The sequence below is a fragment of the Aythya ferina genome (genome assembly GCF_964211825.1).
Source record: "Aythya ferina genome assembly, chromosome: 3".
NCBI classification, from domain to species: domain Eukaryota; kingdom Metazoa; phylum Chordata; class Aves; order Anseriformes; family Anatidae; genus Aythya; species Aythya ferina.
The window spans coordinates 60740804-60763509 of record NC_140298.1 but is presented as its reverse complement, the minus strand read 5'-3'; the positions used below and the strand labels follow the sequence as shown (position 1 = coordinate 60763509).

Sequence of the window (22706 nt, the reverse complement as noted above, 5' to 3'; positions counted from 1 at the left end):
TTTACATTATTTTCTCCTGGGCTCGAGGGTAATTTTTGTGCCTGTTGTTGCAGAAGTAGCCTGAGTTTGGATGACTTCCGGTAAGTCTATCTAACACTCAATAAATGTTGTGTGCTACTTGTGCTGCATCTATCATTACTACATCACACAGCCTTTATAACAGCAATTAATCATCCGTTTTACTTTTAAAAACATGCAAATGTCATATTTTAACTGCATTTCTCCCCATGTCATCTTCACATTTGTTTAGAAATTGCTTAATTACTAATTTTCATAAGTTTGCAAAATATTAATATTCTTTGCTGTTAACTATTTGTCTGTTGTTAGCTTGGAAATACATTTACATAACTTGAAGTGTTTTTTTGCCTGTGATTTTTAGCTCTTCCAAAGTTTTCCACAATTTTCTTCCCTGCATATCATATTTCCAGATTGTGTTTGAGGTTTCATCCACTTAACTGCTCGTTTTACCTTGTACAGCTGTCTAGTAGAATTGCCTTGGCATTGCATGCAACCATAACTGCTTTATGAGTATTATGTTTAAAGTTAAATACTCAAAGACAGCAATTTCCCAAATTAATCATCTATGCAGCCTTTCTTGTGACTGTCAGAGGTTTGATTACAACATGTGCTTTTTTTTTTTTTTATATAATTTTCTTTATTCATGCTCTAGGTAGTCTGTGGTCACTCATTAACGTCTTAATAGCTGCTCAGTGGTTTTTCTCATTATTTGTGCTGCTTCAAATACATTCTATCCAAACTCAGAAAAAAATCTTTTCATTATGGGCTTTTCCTTTGTATTGTCAGTGGTAGCATCGGTATTTATGTATTACTCATAGCGTTCTTGAGTCTTGAGGGAACATCAGCAACTTCATTTTACAGATTAGGAATCAAGTTAATGGAAACTTTTAAATCTTTTATGTGCCAATTCAGTGTATGGAGTTATAATTTGCTAGTGTGCTGGGCAAGAAATAGCATTAATATAATTTAGCTTGTTGGTTTTAAGTGCAGCTCTGCACACTCAGCATTTCTCCTAATCAAGTGTAGGGATTTGGGCCAAAAAAAAAATGATACTCTGATTTCATACATATCTATCAGTTTGTCTGATAGATTCAGCCTATCTAGTGGTACTTTACCATGCAGAGGTTCACAGCAGTTTTCTTCAACTGCATAGCCCTGACTTGACGGCCACTTGAGATCTGTTCTGTGCACTGAACGAGCCAGGGATCCTATAAGAAAATTATTTTGTGACCCTCCATGATTAAGGAATGGCAATCTGTGTTCTGCAATTCCTAGCTCTTGAGTGATTAACAGCTCTAATTTTATATGTTACATTTATGTAAATTCTGCAACTCTAAATAAATAAATAAATAAATAAATAAATAAATAAATAAATAAATAAATCTGACCTGCTGTCATCACATCATTCATTGGGAATGTTGGCACTTGCAGACTCTCCCTCTCAGAGCCTTGCCTTGATGGTCTAACATTGCTGTTTTGTGGATCAGCACTAGAGGGAGTGGGATATTTTCCCAATAAAAAGTTTTGTTTGTATTTGTTGACAGTAGCAGACTGGCAAGTCTTGGCAGACTTGGTTCCTCTTCCAAACTGGCCACTGCCTCTCCTCTTTCTTCTTCCCCGCTTTGAACCTGGCCATGTCTTAATCCCATCTGTTCCCTTTCACCTAGCCTCAAGTTCTTTCTTCTATTTCTACCTAGCCAGTGAATCTGTTATTTTCCATCCTGATTCTTGGGTGTTTTTTTAATTTTGCTCAGCTTCTTCAAAAGTCTGAACATGCAGTTATCTCCATGTCTCTACTAACTTCCCCAGATTTTGTCCATGCTCATCTAATCTTGTTTATGCTCTGTGTGCTTGCTCAAGTATTTTTTACCAAACCAGTCCTATGTTTTTACCATATTTTGCCCACTGTGTGTCTGTGTAGCCTCTGAGTCACCAGTGTGTGTTCTTAACTTGTGTTTATCACTGTGAAGAGAGGGCCATCCTAGGTTGTCACCTTAAAACTGTTCCAGTGTAGTACTATTCGTGAGGTATGGTCTTACAGGCACAGCTGTATTCTGCCTACTGCTAGAGCCTTAGCAGAGGGAAAACAAACCTTCACAAATCCAAGCCTGGGATACTCTACTAAATCTGCAAGCTTGCACAAATTTGCAGTTCTCAAGACTTCGAATAGTAAAATTTTGACAGGAATGACAAAAACTTCAAAAGTCAAGTCAGAAGTATAAAGTATTCACCTTCTTATAAAGCTGTTTAGCTTTGAATACCATTCATATGCTGCTAGCCTTGTGTTTAAGCTCCTGCACACGCTTCAGGTAGATCCCAGATGTGGAAGAAGTTCAGTTCAGCTCAATAGCACACAGAAGTTGTTTTTAAATTGAGTAGGACTGTTTGAGCATGGATTAATGCTGCAGTCAGGCAACCTTATCTTTGGTTAGCAGAGATGGAAAAGAGAGATGGTGCCTGCCTCTGTTGGAGCTGGTAATGATAAGAGAGAGCAAAAGCAAAAGACTTGAAAGAACAGTGGATTATTTATGCAATTTTAATCATGTACACAGTCTGGGTAAACTTTATAAACAGGAAGATGTTTTTTGCTAGTAACACAGAGGTGATTTGAGTCAGCAACTGGTGATGGCTGCATAGTTTTATGAGGGATGGAGACACGTTACCTGCTTGTTTTGTTACTAATTACTAAAAAGTAGTATTGACGTTTTTCATTTAAAGGAAATCCACGTTTATTTAGGATATTTTTGGTACTGTAAAATATTAATTGTCCATTGAGTCTTAGTAATCTGTAATGTTCTTCCCTATTAACTGTATGTATCAAATCGCTGTAAGTAACCTCAGGTTGATTCTACACACAATAAACATTTTTCTTCCCAGAGTTAGTCATGACTTGCATTTCTACTTAAGAAACAGTCTTCTCTACTAGGCCTTCTGTAAGGCCATAAGAATGCTGTGAAATTGTTCTCTCAGTGCAGAGTGCTATTCCTGCCCAAACTGTCTTGTTCTGTAACTTGTTGCTTCTAGGACTCATTATCGTAAGTTGCTTTATTTCTTAAGAAAATGTTACTCTTCATCTTTCATTCAGGCTGACTCTTCAAGCCAAGATTTTTCAGTTGCATCTGTTTTGTCTCATGCTCAGTCTTGTTCCTTGTGCATTCCTTTTGTCTGTCCCTAATGCTTAAAAGTCAAGATCTATCTTGAATCGTATATGCTTGTAAAATTCTGGGATGTTTATGTGAAAAGTGCATCTAACTACACCATTTATAGTACTTGGCAACAGTGGATAAATGTTTAAATGAGAGTACGTGGAAAAGGACAGAGTTAGTGACCTTCTTGGTCTGCATGCCCGTAGGAATACCAGAGTCTCTGCTGTCATAACAAAATTGTTTTGCATAGTTAATTGTTTATTCTATGGACTGCACTGCTGTGATGTTGTTATAAGAGTGCTAATGTTAGCTCATAGTTAAGCAGATGGGAAATCCAAACCAATCAAGAAATTCTTGGTAAGAAATAATTGGTAAGACCAATCAAGAAATTCTGATGATTGATCAACAAACAAGTTTGCCATAAATGAATTTTAAGTTAGGTGGAATTGTAGAGGTATTGACTATGTGGGTCTGCTTTTTTTTATTTCTCCTCTTAATCTGCAAATTCTGGGCAATGACCTGCTGAGCTGCTGTGTAATATGCCCTGTACTGTGAACTCTGGCTTCTGTAATCCTAGGACCACACAGAAAAGAGGAGAATCATTTGGAATCAGCAGAATAGGCAACAAAATAAAAGGCGTATTCAAGAGTTCTGCAATGGAAGGAGCTATGCTGCCTAATTATAACTTAAATGAAGGAGAAGATGACTTTGTGAGTAAAAGCTCTATGTTTTTTACTTGACCTTAATCATTTTGTTTTCCTTCCTACTTGAAAATGTGAAGTTTGTCTTTTTTGCTGTCTTCATTGCAGGTATTCCATAAATAACGTAATCAGAAACCAGCAACTTAGCCTCATTTTCCATGTATTTGTTCATAAGTCAAGGCTACGTCCCCAGTTACCTTTTGAGCTTTAGTGGAGAGAAATAATAAAAGTAGTATTGTCAGATTGTTTTCTAAGCAATTAATTTTTCTCTAAAAAACATACTGTGCCATTTTATAGTTCTAGGTGATAAGATACTCATGGGACATGGCTTTTACTTTGAAATTTGCCACAAGGCCTTAAAAATATTAAATAAATTAATGGAGAAATTGCTATGAAGTTGGTCCGTGATCCATTGTATTCTCTCATGATCATGAACTAAGTAGTTGTTTCTAATTTGTCTTGGGTGTCAACTTCAACTAATGTTTTTCTTTCATGCAAACAGCAGTGAATAGAGCCAGTGGTAGAATTATTGCTCGAGATGTTTCTGTCTGAAGTACAGTTGAGGGATAAATGGAGAATTTTAAAAGAAGCGGGAAAATTGGTCAGATATTGGTAGAATTTTTTTTAACAATGTGTCTTCAGCCTTTTGTACCTGTTGTTCACCAAACGACATGTTTATCACCTTGATTAACTGCTAGCTCATTTTCCACAACCTAAAGATAAGTTTAAATACAAATTTATGTTATTAATCTTGTTCAGAATTGTGTTCAGAGGAAGGTGGAAAAGAATCAGCAATGTAGAACTAGAAATGAATTTTCTTTAAATTGAGAATTTTCTGCATTTCTTAATATTCTTCTCTTTGTATAATTCATGTCTTTTAAATTGTTGCAATTAATTTCTTGGGCACTTAAGTTCTTGTTGATGTCATTTATCTTGTAACTCTTGGGAGGCCAGATTCTGATGAAAATGGGTTAATTTTCCAACATTGCTTTACAGGCTCTAGTAGCCAAGGGATATAGAAGTATAATTCCCGTATAATAAGGGAATTATGAGTAGTAAAAGTATTATTGAAGCAGTTGTACTAAAGCTTAGAGAGGGAACATGTTTTTGTTTCAGAGCACAAGAAATTACTTGTGAGAAGTTCCTGAATTCAGTGAGAGACAGACAATGTAGAATTTAATCTTTATGGAGAAAACTGACAATGTTTTTTTAGGCAAGAATAGAAAGTTTTAAGTGCAGCATCATTTCAAATCCTTTTGTTAAATACATTCAGGAGAAGGGAGGATACTACGCTTTTACCAAAATCACTTTGTCTAAACATTGGGAAATACCTCACTCCTTTCACTTGGTAAGCATGGGTGGGAAGAAGAGTAGGGAAAAGAAAACACCTAAACAATGGGAAAGTTCCTATACATCCAATGAGCTGGACAGACCTGTGGCTTCGCTTCCTGAGTGAGTATGGAATATACAGAATTTAATAGTTTAACAGTATCACAGTAAGCGCTGAAATGCAGTTTCCTGGTGAGTGTCACATAGTCAGAGGAGGAGCTGTCCTAGTCAAAACATGATCTGGCAAGTGCTTCAGACAGTATAATTGTAAAACAGCAGCAGTGCAATACACAGACCTAGCAACTTTTGATTAGTGCATGTGCAGAACAAATGGGATTCATTTCTTACTCTAGAGTTTGATCTCAGTATGGTATTGAAGTAATTGGTGTTCATGTAAACTGGGCGGATTCAAGGTAGATAGAAGGTGAAGAATGGTAGTGAAATGGAGCTCTGTGCATTATTAGAAAAATCAGAACAACGTCTCAGCTTCAGTGTTTTTTTTTTTTTTTTTTTTTTTTTTGAGAAAGTCTTATTGGCTACCATTAAAAGCCTGTATGAAAAATCATGTGATTTAAGGAAATCACGTACAGATAGAAGTACATGTAAGTACTAGCATTCTTCTGTGGCTCTGAGTGATAGCTTTGTAAGCTGCTAACATGATAACAGTAACTCCATGAAACGAGACTTGGTCTTTTGTAAACTAAATTTAAATATAACAAGATGTTGTGCATATTGTATCATGGGTATTGTTCCCAGGTTGGCAAGAAGACCTGTAGGCTCGGATTTGTGTCTCTGTTGGGTGAAATAAACAGAGACTGAGCCAACTGATAACTGTGATAGATTGGGGGCCTGATTAGAAAGGATTATAACCCCCAGAAATTCATGCTTCCTGGATTATAATTAATGAAGTGCTGTGGTTCCCGTAGTGGGAATACCTGAGAATATGCATAGCATTAGTGCCAAAACCAGGCTGGAAGTCAGGTGATGGATTGAGGGAAGTTACAAAAGTGTGGAACTGCTGCTGATGGAGTACAGCCTCAGAAGGGTCAAGTGAACAAGACAGCGAGTTTATGGCCCCTCTATAAGCATCTCAAAAGACAGCTGACCTCTATATCCTGTCCTTATGCTACCTCTGTGCAGTGGTGTCAGTGCAATCTCTGTGTCAGCCACTAGGGTAATACAATGCATAAAACTAAATGAGAAGTAAGAGTTGCAAGTGATGGTAAATTAAAGGAAGAAAGAAACTAGAAGATGTAGGCAAGAGTTGAGTTTTGATGAAGTCCATACCTAAGCAAGTAGTTGCTGCTCAGACAGCATCTGTCCCATTTATTCCATTCTTCTGTAAGTTAGTCCTACAGTTGTATCATGTAATTTGTTTGTTTCAGGCTTGGTTTATTTTTGATTAATTTGGTTTATTTTTGATTAATTACTGTGAAAGAGCACAGCCTGTGATTTAGCCCTCAAATTGAGAACTATCTTAGCAGAGTGCATTCTATGTGGAATTGAGACTGCTCTTTGCCTGCCACAAATTTGCTTTTTGCTGAGTAAATTGGGTAAATGGAAGGAAAAAGTGTGGTGGTTTTACATGCATCAGGGACTGACCGCAGCCCCCATTCCCTGTTCCCCTGCACCACTCGGGGGAGGAGGTAGAAGAGGGTGGATGAGGGGAAGGTGGTTTTAGCTTCCCACTGTTCTAGTCTGCTAGTGATAGGCAATAAATTACATTAATCTCCCTACACTGAGTCTGTTTTATCCATGATGACAGCTGTTGAGTGATCTCCCTGTCCCTATCTCAACCCATGGGTTTTCATCATATTTTTGCCCCCTGGCCTTTTGAGGAGTGAGAGAGCAACACGGAGAAGCTTAATTACCTGTAGGTATGAAACCACCTCAGTGAGTTGAACCATTTGTGTTTCAGCTGCAGCTGAGTCATGGTTGTGTGAATATTGTAGCACAGCCAAAATGCATTTGTTAATAAGTGGGGAGCCAAATCTGCAACTCATGAAATTATTTCAGGGATGCTGTAGTGCTATACTGCATTAATTAGATTATCCCAACCCAGGCAAAGCTTGTTAAGTCATCTAGGCTTTTGCCTTTGTGGGGAGTTCAGCTGTAAATTGTGAAGCTTAAGGGAAAAGAACTTAAAATTAGACTCAAGCTTTTCAGTTTGCTTTAGTTTCATGTTTAAAATTTGTACGTTAAAATTTTCTATTTTCACTTTAATAAATGGTGGTATTCTTAAGTCTATATAGTTGAGTCTAAGACCAGCGCTACCCTTCCTTTTCACAGGTGCTGTCTCATTTGCAGAAATAATTTTCATTACTTCTGGTCGCTTTTCTACTATTCTTTGTTCCATCTGCTCAATGAGAATCAGCTTAACCATTGTTTGTACAAATAAATTGCTTCCCAAGGATAGCTGCTTAAGCTTGGATTTTTCAACTTAAATGTTTAAGATAATCTTTGTTTGTGATCCTAAAAAAAAATATGGTACCAGAACATAAAAATTTAGTGCACTGAGTATCAATTTGGTGATTCATTACCTGTGGGAAGTTTAGCCTGTTTGTAATGAGCAGTATCAGGAACGTAAAGCATGTCAGTGTGGTGCTGGGATCACAGATCCAGTTTGGGAGGATTTCTTCAACGTTCACATGGCACTGGTTCTAAGGCCTTCTTGCATACAGAAAAAACAGCTTCGTATTTTATGGTGTGGAGTCTGAGCCTATGAAACTTCAGCGTTGGAGCTGCCAGCAAGGGTTAGATCTCTGTTGCTCCCTGGTGCCTCTCTTTATGGGAATGTGATGCTGAAACTGGAACTGATGGGAAACGCAGTGATGCTGACGATGGCTTTGCATAAAACTAGCTCTGGCCTGTGGAAATAATTCACTCCCAGTCTTGGCTGTGTTGCACCTTAAAGAGCAAGTCAAATTCACGTGTCTGCAGCATACTCCATCACACTCAGCTTTTGGGAGGGAGCCCTGTTAGATTGGTACATTGTTGACTTCTGTCTCATGTGTTTAGATAGCTTCTTGGCCTGACCTAATAAGCTTGAGTCTTCAGTTTGAGTACCAGTATGTTGGAAAATGCAGCACAGCTAAATGCACTGTTCCTGTAGCACTCAGATGGTCTGTGTCGAAGACATTCTTCTAGCTGTCTCTTCTTGTGTGCTTTGCTTCTCTCTCCCCTCTCTCTCTTCTCTAAAGTATCAGATATGAAATTTGATAGCACTACAAAAGTTTTCAGTTACTATTAAAATTTGCTAACTTCAGTTTAATCTGCAGTCATTCTAAAAATAAAGAGTTATCTACCTGAAAATTCCATTAATTATACGGATTTTTGTTCTTTTTCCCCTAGTCATCTGGAGCATGTACTTAAAGACTTGATTCTTTTACTGTCATATATGTTTTGCAAAGGTAGACTGAACCTACTAAAATAGAACTATTGAATGTTTAACTCTAGTCAATGTTTGAATCTTCACAGATTGAAGAAGGTGTTATGGTGATGGAAGATGATTCTCCCGAGGAAGCTGTTACTACCCCAAATACACCCCGCAACCTTTCTGCATGGAAAATTAGCATCCCATATGTAGACTTTTTTGATGATCCCTCCTTGGAAAGAAAAGACAGAAAGGAGAGAATTCCAGTGTTCTGCATTGATGTGGAGAGAAATGATAGAAGGGCAGGTATGGGATGTTGTGGATAAATAAAATGTCATTTAAAAATTAACTCAAAATACTGTTATGATGTATTCTGATAGCTGTTTCCAGTGTGTTAGGCATACTTGTTTTTTTTCTGATTTCAAAATAAAGACTTGAAAGTTCTGGGGAAGTGTATTTGAAAGCTAAACAATTACATTTAATATTTACAAGTTGAGAATTGACTCCGCAGCATGAATCAGTTCCATGTAGACTTCATGCAAAAGTTTGAGAATTTCTTTTTCCAAAAGAGAAGGGAAAAAAGTTGATCCTGTGATTCATATTAACGGACACCTGGCATATTTTTCTTTCACCCTCTTTGAACTGTGTAATAATGAATAATGTTTTTTTTCTATGACCTTAAAATATAACTTTTAGCAAAATAAGCTATTTTTATTGGGAACCACCCTGACCTGCAGATAGTTCAGTATTTAGGTAGTAAGACATCCATATTGAGTCAAAGAATAGCATTGCACTGGGACTTCATGGATTTGTGTTATAATAATACTTCCACAGTAAGCAGGAAGTTTTTAAGAGCTGTGTAGTGATATCTTCCAGGAGAAAGAAGGATAGAAGCTGATGGTGCAAAGGATGTATTCAGCAAGTAATATTTCTGTAAATCACTTGGTTAAAAGCTTGAAAAATAGATCTAACATAGTCGTAATACATTTTAAAGTTATGCAGTGCTCTACTGATTAGTATTTAGGAAATCACTTAATGGGATAATTTCCTTGCTAGTACCTTTTCTCTCTGTCTAGTATGCGTTTTAATTTAATACTTTAATACCTAGCTGGTTTTTTTTTTTTTTAATTACTGCAATATGGGGGACTAATATTGAGGTCTTTCCTATAACAATCCAACATATAAAAGTCTAACATATACTTGCTGTTGCTTAATTCATCTATCAAGTGGTATATAACCTGGTTTATCTTTTACTACTGTATTTTTTTTTTGTTTCCTCAGTTGGGCATGAGCCTGAACACTGGTCTGTCTACAGGAGGTACCTTGAATTTTACGTGCTCGAGTCCAAGCTAACGGAGTTTCATGGTATGTTCTCTGTCACCTAGAAACCTACTTTCCCACTACTGTGATTGTTATTCAGTACTGAGCTGGAATTTAAAATAAAGAAAACAGTGTTTGCTCTGTTACAAGAATAATTTAACCTGCTTGATATCTTTATTAGGTACATTTCCTGATGCTCAGCTTCCTTCAAAGAGAATCATTGGCCCCAAGAACTATGAGTTCTTAAAATCCAAGAGGGAAGAGTTTCAGGAATATCTGCAGGTATCAAACTTCTGAAGGAGAGAATATGCTAAGCTAAGAATAAAAAACTAATAAATATCTGCTATTTTTTTTTGTTGTTTCTAAGTAATGGATTATATAAAGGGTTCAAGTGGACAAGTAAAGCTTGCAGGTAAAGTTTCATGTGACTGAAAACAAATATTTCGGAGATGACAGTATCTATGGTAATGTAATCTAGTGGGTTGGCACCTCTGCCCATGGCAGAGGCATTGGAACTAGATGATACTTCAGGTCCCTTCCAACCCAAGCCATTTTATGATAATGTTCTTTGTGTATATATTTTTTGCTATAGACAAACTGATTTTTTGAAGATTAAAGTACTTATATTTCTCTTTCTGTCAATTTCAAAGAAACTTCTGCAACATCCAGAACTAAGTAACAGCCAACTTTTAGCTGACTTCCTGTCCCCTAATGGAGGAGAGACTCAGTTTCTCGATAAAATGTTGCCTGATGTGAATCTTGGTATGTAATATGCAGTTGTTTGTGCTAACAAATAATAATACTTCTGATACTGTGATTGAATACTGGTAGTAATGAATAGATACTGTTGTGTGAGGATATGCATATGGGAAATAACAACTCTGCTCCTTCACAGCTCTTGTAATTACTGTTCACAAAGTAAGGTATGCTAGTACTTTCTCCTTAAAGAAAAAACACATTTTAAGATTATGGAAAAAAGCATTTAAGTGGTTGCTTTGCACCTTTATGTCAGCAAGCAAGGTGATAAGATTTCTCTAACAAATTTCATAGGACAAGAAGACTTAGGGCATTGTCACAAGTTACATCTCTACGAGTCAGTCATTTTTTACAGGTGTGATGGCATAAACTGTTTCTTAATGTGATCTACCCTTGGGTGTTAGTTGATTAAAAAATATTTATTTTAATCTGAAAAGTGCAATATTTAAGATTTTTAATATTAACTAGTGTTCAATTCCCTGTTAGCATGAGCTGCTTAATATTATTTGAAGCAGGGGTATGTGTGATGTAGGCAGGCCAAATGGAAATTGAGGTAGAGAAATTCTTGACATCTAATGGAAAACTTGATGATAAATCCAATAACTGAACTGCAGCGGGACTTCACAGCTTGGCCAGAAATGCAGCTTCTTCCCAATAGTGTGCTGGAGCTGCTAAGTCTTACCTTTGTGGCTTCTCTGTCTTCATGTAATTGTAGCTCTTGTAGTTCTGGCACCAATATAGTCCAGGAGAGTTGTGTCTGAACTGCAGTGCTTCATTTCTGCTTCTCCCTCTCATTGTGTGAACCTGCTGGGGTGGCCATGCTCTTAGCATGCTACCAAACTGTTGAATGATTTTTGATGGTTGTCTTCTAGTTAAAGGCTGTTATTTTGTTCCAGACACAAAGACAAACAAAAAAACCCACAACCTTCCCTCTAGATGAAACTGCATTGTTTAAACAAGCTTAGGGTGCTCATTGTAAGGCATCCCATGTCTGAGAGTATGATTCCCTTCCATAAATACTATTTATTATTTTTACAAGTCATGGCATTTTGGTAGGGCTTTTTATGAGAACTAATAATTTTAATTATTGTTTAATCCTTTTTACATACTTTCCAATGTAAGTTCCAAAATTCATGATATGTAGATAAGCACTACATTTAGAGCAATAGAACTAATCCTATACACTTTAGTTTTTCCACATTTAAAGTTACTACACTGTATCACCTTATCAAGACAGAAGAGCTACTTTTTAAGACCACAGCTGTAGCCTATCCAATTTGTAAACCTTTTTCTCACCAATATTTTTAAGACTGCACCCTTCTAGAATCTCTCCAGATATAGCCGATCTTTTTAGGGCAAGAAGAAGATTTGAGTTTTTATGACTTTTTTTGTGATAAATGTTTATGAAGGTGTAAGAATTTAGACACTGGAAACTGTGATTACTTATTTAAGAAACCAGATAATCATCTGTATAATTTTTGTATTTTAAGGATCTTATTTTAAAGAATACTAAGTACTAGGTTATAAGCTGAATGTGTGAAAGACTGTTTTCACAGCTTTTTGTACCAACTTGAAAAAAAAGTTAAACTATAGTATTTTTAAATGAAATACTGGACACTGGCAGAGAAGAATGTCTTGTTTATTGTGGCTTAGTAATTTGTTGTCATATGTAGCTGTTATTAGGCAATATCTACAAATATTTTTAAAGTTTTAGATGCATCTTTAAAGATGCTATAAAGAGCTTGCTGTCTGATTGGGCTACGTAAAGGATGTGAAAAATTGGTAGGAGGATAGGAAAAGAGTTGTGTTCTGTTTACGGTCAGGCAGTGATACGTTGTTTTTTTTTCCTAATTATAGGTAAGATTATAAAATCTGTTCCAGGAAAGCTGATGAAAGAGGTATGTCTTCCAGGTTCCCAACATTTTAACTTCAATGACTAATTTTACCACAGTAACTAATAGGCTAGTCAAAAACTTGTTTCGGAATTCATATTTTGTGGGTTTTGTTGTTGTTTGTCTTCCTCGTGTGCTCCCCACCCCCCAAATTATTCAAGTGACTGGTCACTCATATCTTATTTCAGAAAGGTCAGCATTTGGAGCCTTTCATCATGAATTTTATCAACTCCTGTGAATCTCCTAAGCCTAAACCAAGCAGGCCTGAACTTACAATTCTGAGTCCCACTTCCGAAAACAACAAGAAGGTACAGTAAGTCATCCTCTTCCACTTTACATGAGTGGGGAAAATTTACCGTACTCTGAAAATGCAGAGAGTGAACAGAAAAAGCATGAATAGAACAGCATACCTGATTTGTTTTGACTTTTCACATGAGAGAGAATAGTAGTACAGAGAGCTTTATCTCTTTCTGACTTGCATTTTACTCATTACACATTAGGGTAAATGACTTCTAAAATTCTTACTGGACTTGGGGATGAGGATACAGAGTAGACAGTCTGGGAAGTCCTGAGAGAAGAGCAAAAGCAGGTGTATTAAATGGGGGATATTGTAATGCTTCCTATTTGAACAGCCGAAGTGTTTGACAAAATTATGACTTGCCGAAGGACTCTAAGACCAAAATTTTCAAAGTGCTGATACGCGTTTATCAATTTTATGATACTATACTAATCACTAATGTCTAGAATATGTTACAGCTCTCAACTATCAGTCTTTCTCTGTAACATCACAGCTAAACCCCAGTGCTTCCATACTGAATTTTTCTTGACTATAGGAAAAGATAGCTAGTTCCTTTTTTAACCTACCTGTATTTGTGGCTAGAGCTTAATAAAACCAATTAGAAAGATTTCCATGAGCTTCAGAAGTTTTAAAAAGGCTGTGGAGGAGTATTAATGAAAAGTACTGTCTATGCACCTTCTCTTCTTTGCAAGTGCTAGAAGCCCAGGATCCATTTATAGTTCTCTCTGGTGATGGGCCATTGTAAAAGTAGACATTATTAATTTCCCTCTGTATGGATGATTTTGTAGTATTATGACATTAGAAGAATTTGCAGCTACAAAACTTCTATACTGATTAAGTGGAAAGTGCCCCCTGCCCATGGCAGGGAGGTTGGAATTATATCCTCTAAGGTCCCTTCCAACCCAAGGCAATCTATGATTCTAGGTAGTTAAAACTATTAATTTCATTAGATTTCATCTTTTAAACCTGAAGTCTGAATTAGTACAACCAATATTGTAGCATTACCTCATATGCTTACATAGAAAATTACTAGTTTTCATTTCAAGACTTTTGTTAAACCTTGGGCAGTATTTCCAGGGTTCAGATGTTTTGCTGTTGCTGTCTATACAGTGAGGTATAAATCCATCAGTAGTTTTAAAAATCAGATGCAGAATTTTTGACTTGTTTGAAACAGTACAGGCATAATACTTTAAATATTTTTCATAAACCATCTGGCAGCATGCTGTGGCAAAGTATGAATAATCAGTTAATTTTTTCTGTCAAGAAGTTCTGGTGTTAATAATTTTGATACATTTAACATACTTTAAAATATTTGAGGAACAAGCTTTGCACTCTGAAGTTTTCCAGTGAAGAAAAGGTTCTTTGTGGTACGATATTTAAAACCAGTTTGGATTTGTAAAGAGCTTAAAAATAGTATGTAACATTGCCCAGTTAAAGTATAAACTAATTTCCTGAAGTGTCAGTGGGTCGTTGTTGTGAAAGAACATGTGCAGTAATTCAGGCTTGGAAATGAGGTCTTGCCAATCCTTTTCAGGCATGGTGATCCCAGGAAAGTCAAGAGCTGGCTATGCTGTGGTTTTCACGTTATAATACTGAAGTTTCATTGGACAAGATCTGTTTGTGCTCAATTCACACCACAAATTTTGACTAACATTAATGTACGAGCAATTCATCTGCAGACTGCTTGCTCACTAACTTGCCATCTACCAGTTTAACCAGGGCACAGGTGCTTCATCACACGGTCACTGCAATTATTAGAGATCTGATATCCCAGGTTTTGCTGAGTCTTTCCATGCACACCGAAATTCAGCCTTCCTCAGCTGATTTACTATGCTGCTCATGCCTCATTTGGAAACCAGTTTCTCTTTCTTGAGTCAGCTCATGCTCGGGAAAAGCTTTGTGCCAGGTGCCAAGACATTTTGCCATTTGCATTTTGTCCCTTCTTGGGTTCGATTTGTAAGCCACGCTGGTTTCATCTGCTGTACCACTTCAGTTTGGACCGCTGGTTTCCTTTTGGAAGCAAATCTCCTAATTGTCTCTGTTTACCACCACACTAGAGAGCTGTGCTTGAACTTACTAACTGAATTTCTTTCAGAAAAACATTAGCTGGAAAATGCTGTGTAGGAATGCAGGCACCCAGGGTTGTTCAGTCCACAGGTAGATGAAGGTAGGCCACCCCCAGTTCATGTAGCATAGACTTGAGGTGTTCAGTTGTGTTGTTTCACATGACTTCTTCACAAAGATTATAAGCACTGCGCAGCAGCCCTGTGCCCTTTCCACACGGAAGCTGGTGATGAAGGCGTATGCAAAATGTTTGTGCCAGGGTTGTGTGAGCTACCTGTATGGAGTCAATGACGAGATACATGGAAATAAGATGGAAGGCAGATCAGGCTGCAGCACTCCTTTCTCTCTAAGCACCCATCTGTGAGAAGAGCTTGTTATTTCATAGCAAGAAAGTTCTTCACCACACAGTTTTTGGTGAAAGCTAGGGCAGATATTCAGTTGATGTTTGCGTTGCCACAGTGTTCCCATGTAGCTTATCTGGAACGGATCTGTTTATTCTAGTGTCAGCCTGCTGGGATCTGCTGAGAGTACAAGAACGTGTTTCCGGGTGCTTGCGCTGCCAACTCTAATGCCATGAGCAGGGCACACCCAGGCTTCCTCGTCATCAGCAGGCTGAACAGCCAGGCCTGGCAGATGAAAGCTTGAGTTTAGTCAGAAATGTGCCTACTTCTCTGAAAGATCTGCGTGCGGCTTTGTTCTGATTGTTCCTGGTGTGTGTATGTGTTCGTGTCTGAAATATCAGTGGAAAACTTTCCAGTTACAAATGCATAATGAAAATGGGTGGTCAACTTCAGTATAGCCACCAGCAATTGGCTTTTATCCTGCTTCAGACTCACCAGATCAAAAGAGTTACCAACCTTCCTGGTTAAAACAAAGAAACAAACTAAAAGCCCTGCGCCCTTCTAAGGGGCACCAAACAGGATTTTTAGCTTTCCCAGCTACGTTGTTGTTCTGTACGTCTGTACCAGCTTGATAGTCTTCTGAATGAACTTTTGTCACACCTGCTAGAATAGGTCAGGACTTCTCAGCTGATGCAGATTTTGAAAAACATGCCTACAAAGGCATTGTTCTGCTGGCTTGTGATGGCCTGCCAACAGCAGTAAGAACTGTTCTGAAACATCAGCAGTATAATCTGTATTTATGCATAGTTACTTGGAGGAAAACAGCTTCTTTTCTATACGCTAATTGATGTGGTCTGGACACTACATACACTCTTTTTTCTTTTATATGATTCTTTTTTCATTTGTGCTTTGCAAACAAACAGGAAGAACAGCGGGGACGTTCATGCCTCTGGTTGTGGATATTGTTCATAATCACGGTATTGTTTTTATAAGCTTCACACCTGTACTGGAATGTATGGGTGTACGTGTGCGGATGCACTTAGTAGCAGCTGAATAACTGTTCTTTCTGTTAGACACTTCATGCAAGTGCTCATTTTGTTAGCTTTTCCCGTTGAAGTACAATAGATAGCCTGTTGTACAGGAGGTTACTTTGGTTGTTCTCTGTATGTGCCTTTTATGTTTCACTCTCTTCAAGAGCTTGTACCATTATGTTGGAACTTCCCCCTTGAGAGCATTTTATGAATATTTCAGAGTTGCAATCACAGTTAGTGCTTGATCTTAAAGATCTGACTAAGGATAACATCGGAGTTTGTCTTGCTTGTCTTTTTTAGTGTAATTACAATAGTGAGCATTATATCACGTCTCAAATACTAAAATGAGCAGAAACATGAAAAAGCAAAATCACGTGCTTATCTAAATTAGGAATATAATTTCCTTGTTTGTGTTGGATATCCAGCTGTACATTTTTCACTTTGCTTTCCTTGGAGTCAAAATATATTCGGAGCAAAGATGTTATGGCTGCTGCATCCTTCAGGTGTGCATTGCTAAAGACTGTACAGTAAACACTTATCCTGGACCAATGCAAAATATATAATTTATAAAAACTGCTCATTGGCTTTGTAACTTCAGCGTACACTGATCTGCTGTTGCTTTCCAAAATGCCATTTACAAAAGCATGAGCTTTCAGAGCTTGACAATGAACATAGAGCTGTTGTATTTACAGAGCAAGAAAGATTATCCATGTGCAGAGGTACGTACAATATCTGAAATATATTGCTTTTGGGTTTGGGGTGAAAGTAAAAATAACTTCAGGAAGTCAGAAAGCTTTGTCAAAGATAGCCTTTATGTTTTTTTTGTAGTTTACCCACCAGAGTTAATCATTTAATTTGGCTTGTGCACACTACTCTGAAACTTTATCTGTTGCACAATGGGCTGCTATGAGTTGGTTCAATACCTATTGTCTCTGCTGGATTGTGGGGGATACCTAAAAAATAAATGAAGTTCTTGTTTAAGTTACAATAATTCAACTAAAAATTCAACTATTCCAATGTAGTTTTAGTTTTGAGAAGGCACATAGACTTCAGTTTATATAGGGTTCTTTAAACAACATACCAGGCATGCTTTCATACAGTAGGCATGAATAATTATCTGCTCTTTTTAGGTTTGTTGCTTTCTTGGATTCCAGTCGTCAAACATACATTAGCTATATTTGCTCTTTCATGTAATTTATGTAATGAGTTGGTATTGTTTAATTTGAGTGAACTTTGGGAAGGTGATAATGCCAGCAAGTCAGCACTTATGAAAGAAAGAGCCTGAAGAAGTGTGAGTCAAAACCTGAATCTTACCAGATTTCCTAATGTATTTTTTCATAAGACTGCAGATGGTTCTGTGTAGAGATGTGCATGATTCACGGTCTGTTGGGATTTGTATGTTTAATGGCCTTATCTACTACAGGGAAAATGATTTTCTAGAGGGTAAACCAAGTACAAGCAAATTGCTAGCCATTCTTTGCAACTATTTTTAATTTGGGAGTTCTACTACTAAATTTGTCAGTAGCGATCTTCTCAGTCTAGGCAATGTTACAATTATTCTATATTTTCTTCTGAGACAGTTTAGTTAGAAGCTTTACAAAACTTTGGAGCTTTCTTTTCAAAATACAATAGTATTTTGTATAATTTTTTTTTACTGAACTTTGGTTCAACAGGTTTGGGGATAGAATAATTTAAAATAAACTCTTACTGTGTATTGTGAGGTATCGTCAGATCTGAAGAGCATCAGGTCTCAGAGGACTTCCTTTCCAGCTGCTGGAGCCCACAGGCTTGGTGGGACTGGGAGGAAAGGATTAGTGCCTGGGTGGCGTGGTACTCCTTAAAGGTTGCAGGGTAAAACATCTTGGGATTTTACAAGTATTGTGATATCCAAAGTCAAGAAAAAGGAGGGATCATGGTGGGGAACATGGGAAAATAGAAGGATGAAGAAATAAAATGGGAAACGGGATGAATAGAAATAAACCCAAACTTTGATAACTTAAAGACACATGAAGTTTCTACTATAAATAATCGATCTGTCAAGGAAAAATTGGGACTTGTGTACAAAAGGTGAGTGTTTTGTCCAGAACCTGTTGTGTTTCAAAATACAAGGCAACAATATATTTCAGGAATGCTTGGATGTTGTAGGGTACTCCTGTAATTTATGGCTGACACACTCGTCTCCTTTATGCCTCTCAGTGACAGAACAGGGTGCATGAAAGGAGCAAGGCCTGTAATAAAGTCTAGATGTGTGAAGGTATTGGGAGCAAAAGGGCCTGTGATTTAATGTCTTGGTTGCACCGCTGCCGCATTTTGAATCATGAGGTTTTGGTTGTTGCATATCTTGGCAGCATGTGGTGTGCTTTTTATGCTTTTCTCCCTTTGGAAAGTGAACAGCTTTTTAAAAAAAACAACTTGATATAATGGAAAACTGATGAATTCTTTGAAAGCTCTGGAAAACAAAGTTACTTCTAATGAAAAACAAACATGCTACAGAAACCTGATGGTTATCCTTTTATTTTTGAATGCAGTGTTTTCCAAGTTACATTTCTGTTTTTAGCTTTTCAATGATTTATTCAAGAATAATGCAAACCGGTCTGAGAATACAGAAAGACGACAAAATCAGAACTACTTCATGGAAATGCTGACTGTGGAAGGTGTCTATGACTACTTGATGTATATCGGTAAGAAGTGACTTCTTTTAGTTATTCTTCTACTTTTTATATATATACTTTCATTATGAGGTTCAGGGTTTTTTTTTTGGTAAGAAATAAAATTTGGTTGTACTAATGATTAAGGACTTGCGATGTTAACAATATACAGCTTAGGAACATAAACACTCTAAAAAAAGTCTTTACTGTGCTATAATATTACAATTTATCTCATTATTGTTCAGTTTTTCTGTTTTTATCTTTCTGCATCTTGGACTAATTTTGTGGAAGTAGTGCCCTTTCTCAGATGCCTCTAAGCTGCTTTGTATACTTTGGGAACTAATTTATAAAAATAATTTAAAATAGTTGAAAAGCAACATGAAAAATAGTCGTTTTCCAGCATTGCACTACCAAAACTAAAATATCTGCTAGTTTACGATCTTTTTTCTTCTTTTGAATAAGTGACTCCTTTATTATCCTATTAGGAGAATCATATAAATATTTGTTGCTGTAACTTTGCAGGTCGGGTAGTTTTCCGCATTCCCGACTGGCTGCATCATCTCTTGATGGGAGGAAGAATTCTCTTCAAAAATACCTTGGAACTGTACACAGACTACTACTTGCATTATAAGTTGGAACAGCTATTTCAGGAACACCGTTTGGTTTCTCTGATAACACTGCTGAGAGGTTAGTAATGGTTGCGTCTTTGATGTAGCAGTGTCACTTTAATTTGATAATTGAATTCCCTTCTGTTAAGTTCCAAGTACCAAACTTTGAAATTCCTGACTAAAGCCAGTGGAACTTTAAAAATCAAGTGGATCTATAAAAAGATTCTAAAAGGTTGTTGCTGAAAGATGTTAAGTTAGCTATGTTGCCTGTCAATCATGATTTAAGTAGTATGAATTTGCTGAGGTGTGCAAGAACAAGAAAAAGAGAATAAAGGTGGGTTAGTATGTCAGTATGTGAATAGTTCATGCTTTTGTTAAATTAGTTTTTACTTGTGCTTCATTAGTCTTTTATCATAAATTTTTTGTTCCTTTCTTTCTGGTGACTTTTGAGAGGGCTTGAGTGTTTTTGACCTTCAAATAAGGGAAGCGGAGGGAGGTTTAAAAAAGAGAAGAAGAAAAAAAAAACACAAACCAAACCAAAACAAAAAAACAACACACCCAAAGCAACACACAAGCTCTCAAATGCAGGGAAGAATAATCTGACCACACTCTGAGCTAAATGAAATGGGGTCATAGCTCTGGAATCAAGACCAGCTCTGTCCGTATCAAACCAAGAAGAAATCGTGTGAAAGACAAAAAAGGAGAAAGACTTTTAGAGTTTAAAACCAAAACTGAGTGCCAAATATTTCTGATGAACAGCAATTATTTTCATTCGTAGGTAAATCTGAAATGTTGGACAGTTTGAGACAGTGCCCTAAGTAAATACTGCTTATAATTTTGAAAGGGCAAGGAAAATTGTAAGTAAGGAGATTATAACTAACTTAAAGTAGGACTGATCTAAACCCAAAAGATAATGCTTTAAAAATTTGAAAAGAATGGAAACAAATTGGCAAAAGATTATTATCCTTCAAGCAGGGGGATTACTGTGGATTTGATGAGGCTGATGTAATCAAAAGACTATTACCTGGCAAGGTTTAGAATTCCCTTCCCGTTAAGATTACACAGAAAAGAAGCTCAACTTTGAAGCCATTATCCAAAACATTTTTATGCCAGTGATAAGCTGCCTAAGGACAGTTTCTTCAATGTGTCTTTGCTGCAGATGCTGTGTTCTGTGAGAATACCGAACCTCGCTCTCTCCAGGATAAACAGAAGCGAGCAAAGCAGACTTTTGAAGAAATGATGAGATACATTCCAGGTTATTTATTTAACGACTCTTTATAAGAATATGGTTAAATGTTCGAACATAAGTACAACCTGAATACAGTAACATCAGCTTTCAAAATCAAACAATTCCTGTGCTGCTGAGGTTTGAGTTGACTAGAATACTGTTAGAGTTCAGTTCCATCACTTACCTCACTGTCACTGAGTAACGTAGGTAGTGTAGTCATTCATAAAAACATAAATGAGAACTTCACAAAGGTGCTTAAAACTGTAATTTCTACATTTTTAGAATGTTTGTGTGTTTTATATTTTATCCAGATGAAGATCGGGTTAAAAAAGGGGCACTGTGAAGCCATGAGATAAATCTGAACTCTACTTACACTGTATAAAGTAGAGAAGAGAAGCCAATGTTCTGGGTTATTCAGGAAGTAATTTAAAAGTTCCAGCTTGTGTATTAAACAAAGTATTAGGACAATAGGTTGAAATTTTAAAAGTGTAATAATTATTTAAGTTTGCAGCACTGAAAATGGGGGTTAAGAAAAGGAGGAACCAGATGAGGTTTTTTTTTTCTGTTGACTACTTCAGAGGGATAAAACTTGAATTCTCTTTAAATAAAACCAATTTTTTATATTACTGGACTTCAAGAAAAATGCCCTCACATGGAATTATGGAGTTATTTTTATGTCAGCTGAAACTAGTGTAGGGGATGTTACTTAACCAGGTGCTATACTACAGACTACCTAGTACAGCTGTTTTGCAGTGCTTTCCAGTGACTTGTGTATTTGTTGGTGGTATCTGGCCTAGATTTAATTGGCAAGTGCATTGGGGAAGAAGCTAAATACGAAGGCATCAGGCTTCTGTTCGATGGCATGCAACAACCAGTGCTCAACAAACAGGTAACCTGGAACACCTGAGAAACTTTCCATTGGGTAGAGCATTTCCTAAAGTGAATGAATGGCTATGGCAGAGGACTGACTCATTCAGTGCAAAAGACAAAAAGCAATAACGTTGCCTTGGCGTGTTCTTCATGGTTGGCTGATGCTATTTGCTTTATTTCCTTTCAGTTAACTTATGTTCTGTTGGACATTGGGATTCAAGAACTCTTCCCAGAGCTACGTAAGGTATGTAGTAACTCTATTCAAGAATTGCAGATTGCTTCAAGCTACTATTGCTCTTTGCTATGTTTTTTTCTGTTGTTCCCATGTAATAAGTTTAAATTTTTGGTGGAAAATCTGTATTTTACTAATACATTGAAATCATTGAAATCCGGATTACTTACATTTCTGATAATTAGGTCTCTGCAAATCTGTTTTGGCCCATTTACCTGGCACGCAGTAAGGGTGCCTTTCAGTATTATTGGGCAGAATAATCACTTGCCAGGATCTGCATGCCTTTCTATGTTAAGTTCCACTATCCAGATCAAGGAGAAAGCATTCTGTGTTGTGCAAATTCTATACAAACGCATATTGCTAGGTTTGTGACCCATCTCATTTAAAAAAAAAATAAAACCCCACCTTACTTATCATTCAGATTTTTGTTGCATGAACCCTGTGTCTGAGAACCACAGGAGTGCCGGCAGTGATTTGTTTTGCACAGTAAACAGAAACAAATGATAAATGTCAGAACAAGCTAGGGCACCTTCTGGTGTTTTCATTGAAAGGAGACCAGCTTAGCCTGTTTAACCTACTTTGTGCATCAGGTCTTAGCTGGCCTATTCATCGTGGCTGTGTTCAAGCAGTTAACAAACAAAAGAAGATCCAGCCAACCAAGCAAACAAGGAAGTAGCCTAGTGACCTGTGTGCTGCGTTGGAAGACCTGACTTAGCCCTGCTGTTTTACTGCGCTGAGCTGGTTTTGTACCTCGGCAGCTATCTATAGGAACAGTGGTCTGTCTTGTTAGTGCTGGAAAAAAAGTTAAAGGCTTTGTGTTAAGCATTTAAATAATCTTAAAAGCATTGGTC

At 37.1% G+C, this 22706-nt stretch overlaps 1 protein-coding gene across 3 annotated transcripts in view; it reads left to right on the top strand.

Moving 5' to 3' along the window:
* The window catches only part of SNX14 (sorting nexin 14), a 55245-nt gene that overhangs the window by 28337 nt on the left and 4202 nt on the right, over nucleotides 1-22706 (top strand). The window contains exons 16-28 of one of the 3 annotated variants that reach the window (XM_084515909.1): nucleotides 54-80; nucleotides 3742-3874; nucleotides 8672-8873; nucleotides 9849-9932; nucleotides 10069-10169; nucleotides 10538-10649; nucleotides 12501-12541; nucleotides 12724-12843; nucleotides 18827-18950; nucleotides 19440-19604; nucleotides 20685-20780; nucleotides 21551-21642; nucleotides 21811-21867. In XM_084515909.1, the coding sequence (XP_084372035.1) occupies nucleotides 54-80; nucleotides 3742-3874; nucleotides 8672-8873; nucleotides 9849-9932; nucleotides 10069-10169; nucleotides 10538-10649; nucleotides 12501-12541; nucleotides 12724-12843; nucleotides 18827-18950; nucleotides 19440-19604; nucleotides 20685-20780; nucleotides 21551-21642; nucleotides 21811-21867 (1354 nt within the window). The other 2 variants (XM_084515910.1, XM_084515911.1) reach the window with 2 other exon arrangements.